The sequence below is a fragment of the Arvicola amphibius genome, chromosome 11, assembly GCF_903992535.2.
Source record: "Arvicola amphibius chromosome 11, mArvAmp1.2, whole genome shotgun sequence".
Taxonomy (NCBI): domain Eukaryota; kingdom Metazoa; phylum Chordata; class Mammalia; order Rodentia; family Cricetidae; genus Arvicola; species Arvicola amphibius.
Window position 1 is genome coordinate 45252328 of NC_052057.2, and position 19717 is coordinate 45272044.

The following is a 19717-nucleotide window of genomic DNA, read 5'->3' on the forward strand; positions in this document are numbered from 1 at the left end:
TCAAGTCAAATTAAGATATTTGAGTAATTTGGTACTAGTAACCACGATTTAGGTCTTTTGTTTTTTCCAGACAGGATTTCTCTTGCTGTCCTGGACCTCTATAGATCAGACTGGCTTTGAACTCACAGAGAGTGCTGGGATTAAAGGCATGTGCCACCACTGCCCGGCTCAGGATTTTGTTTTTAATAGAAAAGAAAGGAATGCTTTCAAAAAGTTGTGACACAGGAGCAGAATAAAGGTTATTTCAGATTAACAAACTATTGCTATAACAAGCTATTGGCAAAGTGATCTTAAACATTACTCTTTCTACAGCACTATCTGCTAGGCTAAGAGAACTAATTATCTTATTATGCCTGAATGAAAGGCGAGGTTTGAAGTGTTAAACCTTGATGTGGTTATTTTATATATTTTTCTATTTGGTTTAAAATTTGTATGTAATATACCTAGCACTGTTTAAAATGTATTGAGTGTTAACTCTGGAGCTGTATTTCATGTATAATTTTATTTAATAAATTCTTATGACAAGATTGATCACATTTTAAGAACACAAGAAGACAAGATTGATCCCATTTTAAGTTTTCCACTATTTATTTTTTCTTTTCTCCTTTGAAGTATCACTTTCTATTTACGGAGGAAAGTTTATTAAAAAACTCAAGGTTGTTCACAGCAGAGTTAGGTAGGCTTATATTGGGTGTTCTGTGCTTAAGCTCTTGAGGGAACTTCAGTGTCTTTTAAGGTGCTGCTCAAGCGCAACATGGAGAGAATTAAATTTAGACCTTTCCTTCCTTCCTTACTCACTGCTGTCCCAAAAGTTTGCACTGAGACTCCTCGCCAGCGGCCACTAGATAAGTTTTATTCAGGTGCAGTGTTAACTGGTTTTAAAGCAGGATTGACTTGATGCCATTACTTCAAAGTGTGAAACTTGGTATAGCTCTCTTTGTGCAGTGCTGGAGTTCCTGCTCAGAGGTCTGTATTTGAACATGAAGGATGTTTCTTTTGATACTTCTTTCTTGCCCTAGCTAATTAGGGCCACTACCCTTCCTTGTCTGACAGTGGCCCTGTTACTGCCAGGGACTCTTGCTCTGGCCGTTACTCCTGACAAGTGTTCTTAGAATACCTGTTCTGCGCTTGGGTGAAAACCCATCGAGAAACATGGCTGAGTTTCTTTTGAAAAGATAAATTTACTGAAACAATTAAAACTGTCCTTCACTTGGGATATAGTAATATAGATACATTTTTTATTTGATTTTGGGAAGGAATAAGAGTCTTCCTTATTTTAGTTTTTTTGTTTTGTTTTTCTCAGTGTTTGCTGGAGGTTTTGGGCCATGTTTCCAGTTTTATGTGAATTGAAGGAAGTTAGAGAAATTTAAGAAAATTTCATCAAACCTTTTAGAAGAAAAAATTAGGGTTTGTATTTAACAGTGCTTAAGCAGTTTTAAAATCTCTAAATGTGGAGAGGTAGGTTTTAAGGATCTGTGAGGGAAGTGACTTGAACTTTTTTCCTTGTATCTGGTGTGTAACTAACTGGTGCCTGGTAGGAGGAGCTGAAGGTAGGTCTGACTTCAAGGCTAGACATTTCCCTGAAGTAGCAGAAGCTGAATTTGAGGAATAGTACTAGAGCTTAGTTTAGCACATGGCTCTTAAATTTTTTATTGACTGCACGAAACTGTAGTACTTACATGGGAAGATAGTCGGGTTGGCCAGCATGTTTGGGTATTCAGGGAATTTTAATTTTAGTTGTTGGTTGTCAGACAAACCAAATTGATGAGGAAACTCATTTTAAAATGGCAAATCAGTCTTTTGTTTAGCTCAAAGACTGTGCTGGATATTTTAAGCTTCTATATGAAGGAAATTATATTTAGCGTGACCAATGTAATTTGATATGATTTATGTAGTCAAAATACTGGTTTTGGATTAGAATAAAAAGAAACCTGAAAATACAGACACTTGCTGGAAATGTAGGAACTTAATTCTAAATAACAGAAATTACATTAGTAATGACCAACAAGCTGTTTATTTGCATAACTAATATTTAATTTGCATAGTTAGCTATATTTAGATTCTAGGAATAAGTGGGGTAAGGTTAACTATTCTTCAGAGAACTGAGTTTATCCTAGAACTAAGCTTATTCTTTGTAGAAACTAAAACATTCTGGACCCTTTCTTAGGTTGTCAGAGATATGCATGATGGGTCTGGATACATACATAGTTGTAGAGAGCTTATCTAACCTGCACAAAGTCCTGGGTTTGATCCCCAGCATTGTATAAGTTGTGGGGTGGGGGCGGTGGCACCTGCAGATTTGTATTTGGGAAGTGGAGAGTCATCCTTTCAAGGTAGGGAGATTGAAGGCTACATGAGACCTTGTCTCAAAAGAAAAATAATGCATATAAATTTAGATATGCTTGGCTTGCACTGTAAAATGGGTATTTCCAGACTGATAGTAGGGTTTTTTTGGTGTGCTTTTTATTTTAAAAAGTGGTTGTTGTGTTTTAGAATGCATAACTAATATGCAAAAATACTGTTTTCCTAATTCTTTTTCGCCTTAAGTTGGTATTCAGACAGATAAGAATCAGATCGAGTCTTTGCTTTCAGAGCAAGACTAAGTAAGTACATTATTGGCAGATAAACCTGAGGGATGATGCTCAAGACTATTTCAAGCACATAGGAAGAGGTCATTTTTAGTTAGCTTACCACAGAATTTTAGGTGAGTCTCACTGGTCATCTCTAATTCACTAGTTAAAATTGGTATATGCCAGGCTGGAGAGAGAAGAGCGCTAGTTGCTCTTACTGAGGATGAAGCTTTGGTTCCCAGCACCCTCATGGCAGCTCACAGCCATCTCTAACTCCAGTCCCATGGGATCTAAGTAAAGCCCTCCCCTGCCCTTTGAAGGCAGCAGGCATATAATTAATATTCAGACAAACACTTGTGCATATAACATACAAAAATTATTTTTAAAAGGTGGTATATGCCCTTGAAGTTTATTAAAATTAAGATTTCTAAGTTAGACTCATCTACTCTAGTATGATAGGATAGTTTTACTATATACAAAGGGAGTACTGATTTTTAGGTTATCTGTAATGCAGACAGATTTCCTAAAGATAAACAACTTAAAAGTATTTTCTCCTGGCTAGTAGAGAAAATGTGTACCTTGTGTTAGCCCTGGGTTGAGCTTCAGTACACCCCTCCCCAAGAAAACATGAACCGTTTCACTCCCTGTAGTTTGGCATTTTTGTTTCTGTAGTGATCACTGGAACACATTTCTCCTCTCTTGCAGAGTGTGTGTGTGTGTGTGTGTGTGTGTGTATTATAACTGGTTTTGTTATACCCCTAATGATGGAAGTAAGCAAAGATGTTATTTTGATATTTGGTATTATATTTTTTTGTAGTTCTGAGGTCGAACCCAAAGCTTTGCCCTTGCTAGGCATGTGTTCTACCACTGAAGTAGCAAACCTCCCTAGCCCAAAGAATTTTTTTTTTCCCATGACAGGGTTTCTCTGTGTAACCCTGACTGTCCTGGAACTTGCTCTGTAGACCAGGCTGGCCTCAAACTCAGATCTGCCTGCCTCTGCCTCCTGAGTGCTGGGATTAAAAGCATCCAGCAGGATTAAAAAAAAAAAAAACAGTGGCTTACCCTTTTAAAATGTATATAGTTTCTATATACACAACTTAGTATAACTCATCAAATGGGAGAATGAATGTGAAAGCATTTGGAAGTTGAAAGCCTTTTGTATAGAGATATCAGATGGTATTGAATGATTACTGAAATATTAATGTATACATGAAGATTCCTCCTACATATCTTCACTTACCAAACATGAAACAGGTCTGTCATAAGAAGCAGAAACATTTAAATTATTTGTACTAGTAGACTGCAGCCCAAACAGGTATGTCGATTGGTTCCCTTGGAGATGATGCCCATTCCTAGGATAGTTGATCACTTTGAGGTTTTGGATAATGGAGCCCAGTACAGACTTGTTTAGATTGGGTCAAAGTTTGGTTCACCATTTCTTTGGCAGTGACTCTTGATAGGGAGTTGATCGTGATTGAGTTTTCAGTTTATTCTTTTAGTAGTAGGAGTTCCTTGATTTTATTGTAAAGTTTTAGAATGCTTTGGGAATAGTACTGCCAAGTTTTAATGAAAAAATAGGATGTATTAATTTTTTAATTTAAAATGGAATTGTTAACATTTTTTAAGAAACACGATTTAAAAAAAGTTAGATATTGGTTCTTTTTATCTTGAGTTCCTTTTCACTACAACTTTCCCTCTGTACCTTTTTTCTCCTGTGGGGCTCCATGAGAGAAGTCAGCCCTGCAGGAAATGCCTAGGGAGCGGCTTTGTCAGGTCTCCCAAGAACAGTGCAGTGTGCCAGTGCCATTCCAGCCTGCTGGAAAGGATCAGTTCACCACACACAGTCAGTGTCTTGGCATTTTTAATCCTCTTCATAACCAGGTTGAGAAGGTCAGAAGGAAGGAGCATGAAATCATTTTAGTAGGTCATTAGTATTTTACAAAAAGCCAACACAAAATAGAATAAAATAGAAAATTGAGGATATTATACACAGTAAGGCCAATTTTCTTTTTATATTGGTAGTGAACATTATTTGAAGGCCCAAATCAGACCATATTTTTTAAATGCATGTGTTTCCAACTAAGATAGAAAAATAAAGCCTTACTTTTATTTTTAATTTTGAAAGCACAAGGAGGACAAATGGAGTACTAATAATAAGACGTTAGACGGAACGCAGTGATATTAATAATAGCAGCAAATGTAAATGATCTAAACACTCCCAATTAATGGTCAGATTTACTAGATTGGCTAAAAATAGTACAATTATGTGCTGCCTAAAAGGAAACAATTTTAGGGGCTGGAGAGATGACTCAGCGCTTAAGAGCAGTGGCCACTCTTTCAGAAGACATGGGTTCAATTCTCAGCACCCACCTGGAAGCTTACAACTGTAACTCCAGTTCCAGAGAATCTGACACCTTCACACAGACATACATACAGGCAAAGCACCAATGCACATAAATAATTTTTAAAAATCTCAGATATAGAGTCAGTGAAATTAAAAGCTGAAACATGGAAAAAGATGCCTCCTCTGAAATCTTAAAGAGTTTTTTTGCATCTGGAGATCTGGCTCAGTGGTTAGACCATTTACCGCTCTTGTAGAGAACCTAGGTTTGATTATCCACAGATGGTAATTTACAGACAATTGCAGAGGTTTCATTACCCTTTTGCCCTTCTGGTAACCATCCATATAGGCAGAAAGCCTTAGATTTATACATGTTAAACATTTTGACAGATATTTCAGTGAAAATACAGTTATGGCATTGAGGTTGCTGCTTTTCCTAGTTGACTTCAGCTGCCAGGGTTATCTGAAGAAGTCTGAATTGGGGGATTATCTCAATCAGATTGGCCTGTGGCTTGTCTTTGGGACAGTTTCTTTATTTCTAATTGATGTGGAAGGGACACCCCCCTGGGCAGATGTTCCTGGCTTGTAGAAGCAAGGAAGATGAGCAAGCCAACTTTCCTGCTTCATTTTCTTCTGCTGCCTTGATTCCTGCCTGAGCTGTCCCGAGTTCCCTCAGTGGACTGTGATTTGGAAGTGAAGGTTACATAAACCTTTCTTTCCTCCCCAAGTTGTTTTCGTCAGTGTTTCGTCACAGTGACAGAGAACAAACTAGAACTCCGTCTGCCTAACTGTCTGAGGATGTGACTCAGTGGCTGGAGGCTTGGCTGCTGTGTACAAGGCTCTGGGCTTTGATCCCAAGCACCTGGGGCGGGGGTCCAGCACATTGATGTTTGTAAAGTTTATAGCAATAGTTACAGCATAACATTTTTTCTTAATTTCTTTGTTAATTCCTTGACAAGAGTTTTATCAGTTCAGGTTGCAAAGGGAGAACGGTGCTCCCAACTTCACATGAAGTGTAAGATAATGGCTATATATTAATTAGAAGAAGTGCAGGCTACCAACTTCACATGAAGTGTAAGATAATGGCTATATATTTATTAGAAGAAGTGCAGCCTTTGCTTTCCAGCTGGGCTTTGTCAGGTGTGTGGGAAGTTTGAACTTCAGTGTGAGCAGCAGGCACTGATGTGACTCCCTGTGATCCAGGGGATCAGCCCTCGATAAGTTAATACAGGTGCTTAGATCATAGTGCTTCAGTTTTGCATTGGGTTAATTCTTAGTCAAGTGAGGCATAAACCTAAGCCCGAAAAGCTCCTAAGTAGCTGTTGGCTACCTCGTAACACGTTTATTTCAATTGTTGACATGCTCATTCACAACATGCTGGGCACACTGAGGAAACTGGATACCATCTGAGGGATTGGATTTCTTTCAGTAAAAGTTGTTGGCAGCTATTGGGTAGGAGGTACTTTGTATACTTCTGAAATCCTTTATTGACCACTTGAATATCTTTGTTATATATGATATGAAGAGCCAGTGCAGGGGTACCATACCAAAGGAGGCATTTCTTAAGCAATAGCATCTAGGTTATCTAGTTTCCTTGGTAAGGTTGCTGACAATTGATGTTGAATGTATTACATAATAATGTGCATTGTATTTTTTATATAAGCATTCCATTAAGACTTTTGGGTTTTTTCGAGACAAGGTTTCCTTGTAGCTTTGGTGTCTGTCCTGGAACTAGCTCTTGTAGACCAGGCTGGCCTCGGACTCACAGAGATCCACCTGCCTCTGCCTCCCGAGTGCTGGGATAAAAGGCGTGCGCCACCACTGCCCCGCTCTTAAGACTCTTAAACTTACCAGCTGGTGTACTATCTTTGAACCCAAAAATTTAAAAATGATTATTATTTATTATTTGTAGCATTTCTTAACTTTTATTGTATGTGTGTGAGTTGTTTGGTCTGAATGTATGTCTTTTTTAAATTTATTTTTATTTTATTTGCATTGATGTTTTGCTACATGTATGTCCTCGTGAGGATGTCAGATCTTAGAGTTACAGACTGTGAGCTGCCATGTGGGTGCTAGGACTTGAACCCAGGTCCTCTGGAAGAGCAGTCAGTGCTCTTAACTACTGAGCCATCTCTCCAGCCCCTGAATGTATGTCTTGTGCCTGCAGAGAGACCAGCGGAGAGTGTCAGACCCACTGAGACTGCAGTTACAGATATGGGTGGGTTATTGTGTGAGTGCTGGGAATTCTAAAAGAGAACCCAGTTCTCTTAACCACTAAACCATCTTTCCACCCCCATTTGTAGCTTTTTATTGTTTGTGTTTTATGGTTTTTGAGACAGGGTTTCACTGTGTAACAATCTTGGGCTGTCCTGGAACTAGGATGGCATTCAACTCACAGATCTGCCTGCCTCTGCCTCCAGAGTACTGGGATTAAAGACTTGCATCACCACTGCCTGGCATATTTGTAGCATTTAAAACAATCCTGCTTTTAAAAGATTTTTGGGGAAGGGGGCAGCAAGATGATAGTGGGTAGGGGCATTTGCCATCAAACTTGAGTTCAGTCCCCAGGTTACAAATGGTAGAACTGTTTCATGAAAATTGTGTTTTGAAAACACACACACACACACACACACACACACAACTCACAAATACAGTCTTACACTCACTCTAAATGTAAACACATTTAAAACTTAGTGTTCATTAAAAATTAAAGAGTATAATATTAATCTGATGTTATAATTGAAACCAAGCATACCACTTAAAAGCCAAGTTTATTCTTTTTTTTTTTTTTTTTTTTTACTGCTCCACTGGATGGAAGGGGACTTTATTTGGTCCCAGGGTTGTGGGCCAGTTATGGTCCCAGCTTTATTTGACCTTCTTCTTGGGGCGCAGGTTGTTGGTGTGGCCGCACTTCTTCTTGCGGCAGTTGACTGCACGGGGGTGCAGGCGTGCATAGCACTTGCGGCAGATCATCTTGTCACAGTTGTACTTCTGGGCAAGCTGGCGAAGGGACGGCTCGATGATGCCACCACGCAGACGAAGCACCAGGTGCAAGGTGGACTCTTTCTGGATGTTGTAGTCGGACAGGGTCCGGCCATCCTCCAGCTGCTTGCCGGCAAATATCAGCCTCTGCTGGTCAGGTGGGATGCCTTCCTTGTCTTGGATCTTGGCCTTGACATTCTCGATGGTGTCACTGGGCTCGACCTCAAGAGTGATGGTCTTGCCCGTCAGGATCTTCACAAAGATCTGCATGTTGGCGTCTGCCGCTCGGTCGCCGCGTTGAAAAGCCAAGTTTATTCTTGAATGTGGGTCTAGTACTCCTCTAAGGACTTTAGTGCAGTGTGAATACAAGTAGTGCTGAGCAGGTGGATGTGCTTTTGTATTTAAAGTGGTTATTATTTATTAAAAATATATTGGTATCCTTTCAATTTTGCTCTCATAGGTGTTGTATTGGTGTCTAGTAGAAAAAGAAATTTTGGATTAAAATAATGTATCTAAAACTTTGCTTGTCTGTCTGAAAGGATGACATAGTGGGACAGCCCAGCTGTAGAAGCATTCTAAAATAGGAAGACTGCCTTAAACTACACATGATGCCCTTCTGTCTGCCAGGGGATGAAATGCTTATTGTTTAATGTTTAAGTACAGAAAGGAATAAATTGTCCCACATTGAGTGGTAAGATAAAAGGCTCCCATTTTGATATCTAATTTGTATATCTGATCAGGAACATTACTACTGTTCTGTTTAATTATATTCTTTTTTTCTGAAAACCTAATTTGTATGTTGAGACAAATGTAGGCTTCGGAGAGAAAATCTGGCATGTCTGTGAATGTTTCATTTTATAATACGTGCTTAATTGTTTTTAACATGTAGTTAGAATAATTTGTTAGATGTGTTTATGGCTTACCACAGCATTTTAGGCAAAATTAACTTGCAGTACTTTATCACTGTTGGCATTGTGCATTTTCTTTGTATTTGTATTATTTAATTTGTACATCAGAGAAAATGTAGCCAAACATGTTCAGTTAAAGATGCCAAATGTGACGACTGTCTTTTGAGATTCACGGTGGCCAGTAACCGTGTGCTACTCCCTCTCATCCTTTGTCCTGCCCTCCTCTCCTCCTTCTTGGTGTTGGAGATTTAATCCTCAGCCTCACGTATGGTGGGCAGATACTTGGCCATGGAATCATTGCAGCTTCTTGCCACAATACCCTTATAGTGCTATCCTGGAATTACAGAGCTACCCCGTCATTCAAAATCATTCAACAAATACTGCATGGTAGGCATGGTGCTAGATACTGAAAATACAAAAGCAAAATTGTGCTTGACTTGTTTGAAGTTACTGTTCAGAGTCTGGATAGCCACTTACTAAGGTGAAATTGGGAATTCTGACTTTGGCTAGGAGCAGTCTAGATAATCACTAGAGAGTGTTCTGGCTAGCTTCAGTTGTCTGCTTGGCGTAGTCCACAGTTATCTGAAGGAACCTCAGATTAGCCTGAGTGACTTATCTGTGGGGCATTTTCTTGATGGCTACTTGATATAAAAGGGCTCACTCCACTGTAGGCAGTATCAGCCAGAGCCAGGAGATCTTGTGCTGTATAAGAAAATTAGCAGACAGTCAGGGAGCAAGACAGTAAACAGCCTTCTGTGGGTGTCTGCTTCATTCAGTTCCTGCCTCAAGTTCCTGTCCTGACTTCCCATGGTGATGGACTCGTAATTGGAAGCGTGAGCCAAATAAATTCTTTCCCCCAAATTGCTTTTAGTCATGGCATTTAGCATAGCAGCAGAAAGCAAACTAGAACATGGGCTTTGCTCAGAACTTGTGGTCTGCAACTCTTTGGTTGATTGATGTGAGAATAGGAAATAAAGAATAGAAATTGAGAGGGTGAATAATTAAAAATAAACAAATACAGCTACTTAAGGTCATGTTTCAGAGATATTGCTAAAATAATGGCATGACTAGGCATGGTGGCTCAAGCCCTTAATCTTACCTAGTACTTGAGAAGCAAAGGAAGTAGATCTCAGAGTTCAAGACCACCCTAGTCTACATAGTGAGCCACTGCCTCAAAAATAAAAAAAGACGCATTGTGCTCAGATTATGAATAAAATTACCACACAAGTCAAAGTAGAGCTTTGAAATCAGATTCCATCTCAAGGTTTTTGAAAACTTTTTGCAAGCTATTCTGAAGATTTCAGATTCCAGTATCTGTACCTGATAAACCTTTTAAATGTGTGGTTCAGTTGAGTGGTTTTAACTTTAAAAAGTCTGAAAATGACTTAGTGGGCAGTATATCAAGAATTCTTTTATATATAAGATCGATTAAAGGGGTTTTTTTAAGTGAGTTTAACCAAAAAATTATATTTAATTCAAGGTAACCTTAGCTTTCTTTGGTTTGTTAGAGTACTTTACGGATGCTTATCCGCACATCCTCTTATCAAATAGAGTTGGAATGCAAAATATTTTGCCTATTAAGCTACTCTTAAGAATTACAGTGTTTAAAAAAATTAAAGGCTTTTGAAATAAATGTGCCATTTGGGTCGTTATAAAAGGTTTACTTTTTCTGTGTATGAATGTTTAGCTTGTATGTATTTATGTTTGTGCACTACATACATACTTGGTACCCTTGGAGATCAAAAGAGGATGTTGGATCCCATAGAGCTGGAACTAGAGATGGTTGTGAGCCTTCTTTTGGGTGTTGGGATGAACCTAGGTCGCCTACAAGAGCATCCAGGGCTCTTAACAACTGAGCCACTCTTCAGATCCCTGAAAGTGTAAACATTTAAGATGAATTTAAGTGCTTCAAATAAGTTTAGATCTAAGTAGTATGCAGAATATAATTTGATGTCATCGGGATTCAAGACTTAAGTACCAGCTACCATAGAACTCAAAGCACACAATTGAAATGTAGTAAATGACTTGGCCTGACCTATGCTGGCATCCTCAGATTATCTTGCTGTATAGCAATTTTTATGATTATTTTTTGTAATTCTCTTTTTTATCAGGTTGTCAGCTGTCTGTGAACATTTATCATTTAGTATTTGTTGCCAGAAGTCAGTTCTCTTTTTAATCTTCTGTAGGCTGAGAAACTGCAAACAATTGATTGGTTTACTTTGTAAATAAGTGGTTGAATCTGCCAAGATTCTGAATAATCCATCAGAACTGTGATGTTTATTTGAATCTTGACCATTTTATCAGCTTTGTGAAGTTTTCAGAAAGAAATCGTCTACTCACATAGAAGTCTTCAATAGATAACCAACTCTTAAATCCTTTCAAGTATTCTATTCTTGTGGTGGCTCAGTAGTTAATTGGTTGCTCTTCTAGAGGACCTGGGTTTGATTCCCACCACCCACAAGGCCATCTTGTAACTCTAGTTCCAGGGGATCTGATGCCCTCTTCTGGCTTCCATAGACTGTACACACATGATCCAAGGCATACATACAAGCAAAGTATTTATATGCATGGAAAATAAAAATAAAGATTAACTTATAAAAATATTCTTTATCTCTATAATATTGTAGTCTTATTTGTGTTTCAAATTCCTTACCCAATAATTCTTAGAAAACATACAAATTATCATGCTTTTAATTTTTATTTTCTAAATTTTAAAAATTGTATTTATTTATTTGGGTGAGATCATGTGCCATGGCATATGTGTGGAGGTCAGAGTCACTCTCTCCTCCTGTCTTTGTTCCACAGGTTGAACTCAGAATTGTCAGGCTTGATGCCAGTGTCTTTAACACTCAGTCACCTCACTCAGCCTTGCCTTTTATTTTCTTCTTTTAAAAACTTTTTTATTGGAGTTAAAGTCATTTCTGGATTATGAAGTTGTGTAATGTTTATTCTAGGGGTTGTTCCTTCTGTTTTTGGCTCTTTTTTGTTTTAGTGTCTGATCTGTTCAAAGTTTCTTCATTTACTTTGGTTTTCTCCGTTAGCAAGATGTCCCCCACCCCAGCCCCCAGACCAATTTGGAGTTGATTTGACTTTTTGATAAGATCTGCATGACTTTCCTTTGTATTCTTTCCTGACCTGAAATACTGGGACGAGTAACCAGCTTCCCCAATTCTTAGTGTTGGTGACCTTCCCTTAGGTGGGGCACCTTTATGTGTGGTACTGGAAATTGAACTCAGTCTTACGTCTGCCAGGCGAGTACTCTACACTGAGCCCCACCCTCAGCCCTGTATTTTCATCATGTCATTCTTCCACGTACTTCCGAATTGCAGATTGCATTGGAGCCTCTCAGAAGCAAGGGTGCAGAAAAATATCCAGCTGTCTTTTCAGGCTAGCCTTCCTTTAACTCACTGTCTTAGATTTGTCCACATCCTGTCTGGCGTCTGCCTCAGTCTGGTTCCTTTCCCTTTCTCTCAGGAACCCGTGCTCCCTGTTGTCCCACAAGAGCAGGTAATGACCATGGTGGAAATAGTTGAGGAGGAGAAAATATAGAGCAGGCCAAAATTAGGAAGATGCTAGAACCATAGTTCATTCTTCTAAGGTTTTAAACTGTTTTAAACTGCTTTGTGGAGGGGGGCATTTTATTAGAATTAAGCAGAGTATGTAAAATTCTCAGCCAGTAATATTTATGGAATTACCAGTTATCCCCCTGTTTCTTTATATATAGGTGCTTTTAAAAAAGCTTTTTAATATTTAATCCCAGCATTCGAGAGGCAGAGGCAGGCGGATCTCTGAGAGTTCGAGGCCAGCTTGGTCTACAAGATCTAGTTCCAGGACAGGCTCCAAAGCTACAGAGAAACCCTGCCTTGAAGAACAAAAACAAAAACAAAAAAAGTCTTTTAATATTTGAGGAATATGGTTTACTGGTTCTTATTAGCAAGCACAGTAGTTTTAGATTTAACTAGCCAGAGTATTTACTGCTATAGAATGGTGTCTAGTTAAAATTCTAGAAAGTGCAGTGCTGTCAGGTAGCAGCTGGGTATGAGTGTGAGCAAGAGTGAGCGGGAGTCAGAGGTTCTCAGTGCTGTGTATTTTCGGGGTCCTGTTATATTATTTGGAATCGATTCCCAAAGTGTGAAATTGTTTCTGTTAAGCCATGTCATTTGAGTATACATATTAGAACATGAGACCAGATAGTAGCAGTTGCTAAGCTTTAAGAAATGAGACAGAGCACTGTGGGAGAGTATTTAGTAGACAATGAATCTTAAAAATATGACACTTGTTCTGCAGCCCTGCCAGGGAGCAGCGATGAAGCCCAATTCAGAGTGCTTTCATAACACGGCCGAGGCCCTGGGCTTAATCCATGGGTTCTATCCCTTAAAGACACTAAACATAGAGAAGTTATCTTTGCGCTCAGTAACGTTCCTTTCCACATACTCCTGCAGACAGATACACCGTCCGGAATGGAATTGCCATCCTGGTATCCTGTTATAAAACAGGAAGGTGACCATGTTTCTCAGACGTTTTTACACCCCAGGTAAGTGAGTTTCCATTTGTTTGTTTGCTTGTTTATGATTTATTAACAGCTGTCTGTTAGGTATCATTGTGAGGAATGAAAACTGAAATCACTTACCTTTAGGTTTTTCCTGATAATAGACTTCGAAGATTCAGAGTTGTTTCAGACAAGTACGTCAGCATTGAACACACCTTTGCTTGTTTTTAATCATAGGAAAGTTGTTTAGCTATTTTACTAGAAAAAATAATCAAAGAGTCTAAAATGAAGTGAGTTGTAAAATTGTATTGAACATTTACAATAATCTTTATTAGGTGTTTTTTTTCTAGAAATACAAAATTTCTACTTTGAAGTAGAAATTGAAAGAATTAATTTTTTTTTATTTACCTTTAAGAGGTAAACTGACTCTTCAAGAGTGTGTTACTTTGCTGTTTTGTTTTGTTGTTTTTTGCTTGAAACAGATTCTCACTAGATACCCCAGCCTGGCCTCCTTAGATAGTCCAGGCTGATCTTGAACTCATGAAATCTACCTGCTTCTGCCTCCTGAGTGCTGAGATTAGAGGTGTGCACCCCGCCCCTAGCCTTAGTTTGATTATTATTTTTTTAAATTGGCTTTGAAACTTGGAGATTTTATAATAATCACATCTTTCACAATCCAGTGTTTATATTTCAATAAAAGTGCGTCCTGGTTGTCAGTATTAGTTTTATAATATACACATGCTCCCCATCTCAATCATACAGTTCCCAAATAAGTCTTCAGAGCACTGTTAAACCCATGAGAGGTTCTGTTGGTTTAATTTTAAAGCAGAATACCAAGTATTCAAAACCAGCAGTAAAGAGTAGTAACATAACTATCCTGAGTACAGAAAGTAAGATGTAAACCGAGATTAAAGTGTAGGGCAGTGTTGGTTAAATGACCATATCTTTTCATGTGTTAAATAGCTCAAATTTGTCATGTAAAGCTTGCATAAAATTACCTACTGAGTAATTTTATTTGCACTTTGCGAAAAGTCAATAGTTCTTTCAGTTTTAGTTTTGTATAGTTTATTATTGCTGCTTTATTAAGAATTGGTTTTGTAGGGGCTGGTTTTGTGCCGACTTGATACAAGCTAGAGTCATTAGAGAGGAAGGAGCCTCAGTTGGGGAAATGCCTCCATGAGATCTAGTTGTAAGGTATTTTCTTAATTAGTGATTTATGGGGGAGGGCCGGCCGATGGTAGGTTGTTGGCGTGGGAAGTCCTTCTCTGTTGCTTTCATTGGTTAATGAATAAAGAAGCTGCTTTCAGCCAATGGCTTAACAGCATATAGCCAGGCTGAAAGAGATAGATATATAGAGAGACTAGGCAGAGTCAGGGAGAAGCCATGGAGCTGCCAGAGGACAAAGACACAAGCCACCGGGCGGAACCTTGTCTGTAGGCCACGTGGTAAAAAAATAAAATAATAAAAATGGGTTAAGCAAAGATGTAAGAGCTAGCAATATACTTAAGTAATTGACCAAGCAGTGATTTAAATAATATAGTTTCTGTGTGATTATTTCGGTTCTGGGCAGCTGGGATGAACAAGTGGCCTCCTACAACAGGTGGTGCCATCCCTGGGCTGGTGGTCCTGGGTTCTATATGAATTCAAGCTGAGCAAGGCAGTAAGCAGCTCCCCTTCATAACCTCTGCATCAGCTGCTGCCTCTAGGTTCCTGTTCCGACTTCCTTTGATGATGGACAGTTCTGTGGAAGAGTAAGCCAAATAAACCCTTTCCTTCCCAACTTCCTTTTGATTGAGGTGTGTCGTTGTAGTAATAGCCTAACTAAGACAGGTTTTGATGGAAGCATTGCCTGGTAGCTGGGCAATATTTCAAGAATGTGTCCTCTCTCTGAGGCATAGAAAAAGGCTGCTGGGAGCACCTCTTTGACGCAGTCACACACTGCTTACCTGTGGATAAGAAGACAGGCGTCCAGAGTAGCCTGCACTGTTCTCTCCCTGCAGCAAGCCTCACTGAATGAAGCACAGCGGCTAAGAAGCTCCATGAGGAACTTCATGCCTCTAGTTATCTGTGTCTTGAGAAAGGATCTCAATGTCAGCCCAGTGAAGCATGCCTGGAGTTCACTGTGTTGCCCAGGCTAACTTTAACTCAATGGCAAGTCCTCCTGCTTCAGCTTCCAGGTTTGGGGATTATAAATGTGGGGTACCATACTTTAGGTTTCATGGCTTTAGTCCTCAGGTGCTTTTGAGGGAAGAGGAAGAGACTCACATTTTCTTCAGTGTCTTTTTGGTATTTTGAAATTAACTCATAAAATAACAAAAATCCCTCAAAGTTTTTTTATCCATAAGTCCTGACTTTTTTCTAAGAAATCTTTTTTGTGATCTCTGTTCTTTGTATTTTACATTGATTGTCCTAGTAGCAGAGAGTTGAATTTATAGAAAGACACCACATCTGGATTTATACTTAAGCATGATATATAATGTGTGTTTTGTTTTACCTCTCTGTTTCCAGCTACTACTTGTACATGTGTGATAAAGTGGTTGCACCAAATGTGTCACTCACATCTGCCTCCCAATCTAAAGAGGTCACCAAGACAGAGACAAGTAAGTTCATCTCCAAACAGGCAGAAAAGCCTCATGGTAGTAGTAAACATCAAAAAACAGTGTCTTACCCAGACGTCTCACTTGAGGAACAGGAGAAAATGGATTTAAAAACAAGTAGAGAATTATACAGTCATTTAGGTAAGTATTTAGAAGTTATATTTTTAAAACCAGCTGGTTAAGAAACACATTTAATCATTATTTTAAGTCTTCTATTTAAGGTAATTTCCCCCCATATAATCACAGCTTTTACTTTAAAACAGTTCTAATTTTTGAAAGCTTAGGGTGATTTCTTGCAGCTCAGTTGTGAGCTTTCTGGAATGGTGGCAGCCGTGGAGGCTAGTGAAGGAGAGGAAGCGGCACAGCCTCTGTGCACATGGCTTTCTCACTCGCCCTTTTTTCCTTCCTCTTGTTGGTAGCATCTTTAGCACTTCCTCGTCTTTTTTCTGATTTCTTTCTGTGAGCTGAGATGCTGTTTACGTGATGTTCAGTATTTAATATTGGACTCATGGTTCAGGAATACAGAACTGGGGCTGCTTACATAGTAAAACAGATGGCATTGATGCAGATGCTGACTGGTACGGCAAAGAAAACCTACCTGTTTCCCGTGCCTTTAAAAATGCCATGGACTGCTGGGCGCTGGTGGTGCACGCCTTTAATCCCTGTACTTGGGAGGCAGAGGCAGGCGGATCTCTGAGTTCGAGGCCAGCCTGGTCTACAAGAGCTAGTTCCAGCCCTTAAAAAACGGTTGCCACAGACCACAGGAGAGGTGTGCTGTATGTGCTGCCCCGTTCCATTGGACATTGCAGCTTTGCTCGGTGCCATGCGGTTGAGATCATTTGGCATCCTGCGAGTTTTCAGGCAGTCTCGCTGTTATGCTACACTACCTTCATAAAGTTTGACAGCTTCCTGTGTTTGAACTGGTACTGTTGTGACTTGGTTTCCTCTGGATTGAACTATGACAGGACTAATTCATATATCATTATATTTTCATTATTTGGTTTCCTAGTTTATTAGATGGCTCAGTGATTAAGAGCATTTATTGCTCTTTTGGAGGACCTGGGTTTGATTCCCAGCACCCACATGGTAACTCACAACTTACCTGTAACTCTAGTTCCAGGGGATTTAATCTCCGCTGCAGGCACCATACATATATACACATGGTGTACAGATGTACATGCAGGCAAGACACTGGTGCATATAAAAACTAAATCTAAAAGAATGTTACCTTTAACATGCCATATAACTTAATTGTGAAGTTCATTTGTCTTAAGTCTAATGACCATGTTGTGAAAAGCCTGACAACTGTTTGATCCAGAGCATTGTCATGGCTCCCATACGCGTCCCTGGTGCCCTCTGGCAGACACCCCATTCTCCTTTCCCTTAGCTCCTTGTCTGTGTGTGGTCATAGGATGTGCTTATTCAGACATTTTAGATAAAAAGGATAATGTGTGTTATTGAGGTCTTGCGTGTTTTTATTAGGCAAGGTTTCAGTGTCTGCACATCTGTGTCAGCATGTGTTACTGTCCTGGATGCAGGCATTGCAGTGGTTATGGTATAGTGTGCATCTGTGTCAGCACGTGTTAATGTCTGTTCTAGATGCAGGCATTGCAGTGGTTATGGTATAGTGTGCATCTGTGTCAGCACGTGTTAATGTCTGTTCTAGATGCAGGCATTGCAGTGGTTATGGTATAGTGTTGTACATTATTTTGGTTTGTAATTTCCTAATGATTGATAAAGTTGAGTATCTTATGATTTTCTGTACATTGGATATTTTATTTGAGGAAAAAGTCCAATTTGCTTGTTTTTAAATTGGGTTGTATCTTTCCTGTTAAGTTCCAGGAGCCCATTTTATAATTTGGTTCTTATTAGACATACGATTTGCTATTCTGAAGTTCCCTTTCACTTTCTTATTTAGTGATCCTTAAAGCATATGAGGTTGCTTTTTTATGCAATTCAGTTTGATTAATTTGCCTTCTTACCTCAGGTGTCATACATAAGAAAGCATTGTTTAGTCCAAGGCCAGGAAGATGTATACTTAATGATTTCAGCTCTTACAGTTAATTCTTTAATCTCATATTTAGGTCGTTTTGAATTAATATTTATACTATTTGGGGGGTTGAGACAGTATTTCTCTGTAGCCCTGGCTGTCCTGGAATTCGCTCTGTAGACTAGACTGGCCAGAGATCCTCCTGCCTTTGCCTCTGGAATACTGGGATTAAAGGCATGCACCACCACTTCCTGGCCTTGAATTAATATTTATATACTGTGGGGAGTCCCACTTTTGTTTCTTTTCTTTTCTTTTCTTTTTTTTTTTTTTTTGGTTTTTCGAGACAGGGTTTCCCTGTAGTTTCTAGAGCCTGTCCTGGATCTAGCTCTTGTAGACCAGGCTGGTCTCGAACTCAGAGATCCGCCTGCCTCTGCCTCCTGAGTGCTGGGATTAAAGGCGTGCGCCACCACCGCCCGGCCCACTTTTGTTTCTTAACATGTTAGTATTACTGCTCACTTGTTGAAGAGATTGTTCTTTCTTGGTTGAATTGTTTCTTTCCTGATTGAATTGTCTTGGAACAATAGTAACAGCAATTGATGAATGATTTCTTTCTGGACTCTCGAATTCTTGGGAATTGGTCTTTTGAGACAAGAACCTCACTGGTAGCCCAGGCTGGTGTTGAGCTTGTGACCTACACCAGTCTTCTGTGTGTTGGGGTCACAGGTGTACGTCATTTACCATTCCTGGCTTGGATTCTGAATTTTTTTGTTAGCTTTTTAAGTTAGCATAAAATACTAGGATCCATTATTATATTTTCATACATACTCATTATTACTTTGCTCTAAAAACCAATTTTTGCTTCACAAGTTTTTTTTGCAATTTTTTTATTTATTTTTTGCTATTTTTGCTTCACAAGTTTGTATGTCGTCCTTGCTCAGAGGCCATGTCTAATTTTGAATCATTCTACTTTTAGCATATATGCTATTAAAGTGAGCATTTGGACTCTGAATTCTTTTTTCCTGATTTCAATGTCTAGTCTTGTGTCAGCACTACAACTTTGATTGTGTGTGTATGTACAATGTATGTTTGTGTACATGTATGTGTAGTAAAAGGAGCGCAGGCCGCTTCCTGCTGCCCAGCTCCCGGCCGCCTGGCTAGCTTATGCCCTAAATAATCACACAGAGATCTGTATTAATTAAATTGCTGCCTGGCCCATTGTCTCCAGCCCCTTATTGGCTAACTCTCACATATTAATTTAACCCATCTCCATTAATGTGTATCGCCACTTGACTGTGGCTTACCGGCATGAATCTAACCAGCGTCCATCTTGGAGAGGAGAGCCATGGCATCTGCCACACTGCCTTCCTCCTCCCAGAAATCTCTTCTGTCTACCATGCCCATCTAAGGGCTGCCCTATCAAAAGGCCTAGGGAGTTTCTTTATTTGACCAATGAAAGCAACACATAGAAAAAAGACCCTCCTACACCATGTGTGTTCATGCATTTGTGTGTGAGGACATGTGGAGGTTAGAGGACAGCTTTGGCTATTGACCTTCACCTTCCACTTTGAGGCAGTGTTCTTTTTATTTTTCTCTTGAGCTTCTGGGATTCGTCTGTATCTGCCTTTCTTTTTGCCAGTGTGCATATAGCTTCACAAGGATTCTGGGGATTCAAACGCAGGTCTTCACTTAAGTGGCAAGCACTTTACTGGCCCCACGTTGTGGTTTCTGTAGCTTGTAGGAAGATAGGAAGTTGGGGGTTGTGAGCCCTCCAAATTTATTACTATTTTTCTAGATTGTTGTAGCAGTTTTGAATTTCTCACATTTAAATGTGAATCTTAGA

General features: G+C 39.4%; 2 protein-coding genes across 3 annotated transcripts in view; one reads left to right on the plus strand and one right to left on the minus strand.

The window, feature by feature from the left end:
- The window catches only part of Skil (SKI like proto-oncogene), a 29362-nt gene that overhangs the window by 3823 nt on the left and 5822 nt on the right, over window positions 1–19717 (plus strand). Inside the window, exons 3-4 of one of the 2 annotated variants that reach the window (XM_038347367.1) lie at window positions 13244–13335; window positions 15799–16028. In XM_038347367.1, the coding sequence (XP_038203295.1) occupies window positions 13244–13335; window positions 15799–16028 (322 nt within the window). The remainder of the gene's footprint in view (window positions 1–13243; window positions 13336–15798; window positions 16029–19717) is intronic. The other variant, XM_038347368.1, reaches the window with a different exon arrangement.
- Window positions 7776–8193, minus strand: LOC119826235 (ubiquitin-60S ribosomal protein L40-like). Its single transcript, XM_038347369.1, has one exon. It carries the CDS (start codon window positions 8161–8163, stop codon window positions 7777–7779), a length of 387 nt encoding a protein of 128 aa, XP_038203297.1. The 5' UTR covers window positions 8164–8193; the 3' UTR covers window position 7776.

Coding starts and splice junctions, on each gene's coding strand:
- LOC119826235 (XM_038347369.1), bottom strand. CDS start 8,163: ATGCAGATCTTTGTGAAGATCCTGACGGGCAAGACCATCACTCTTGAG.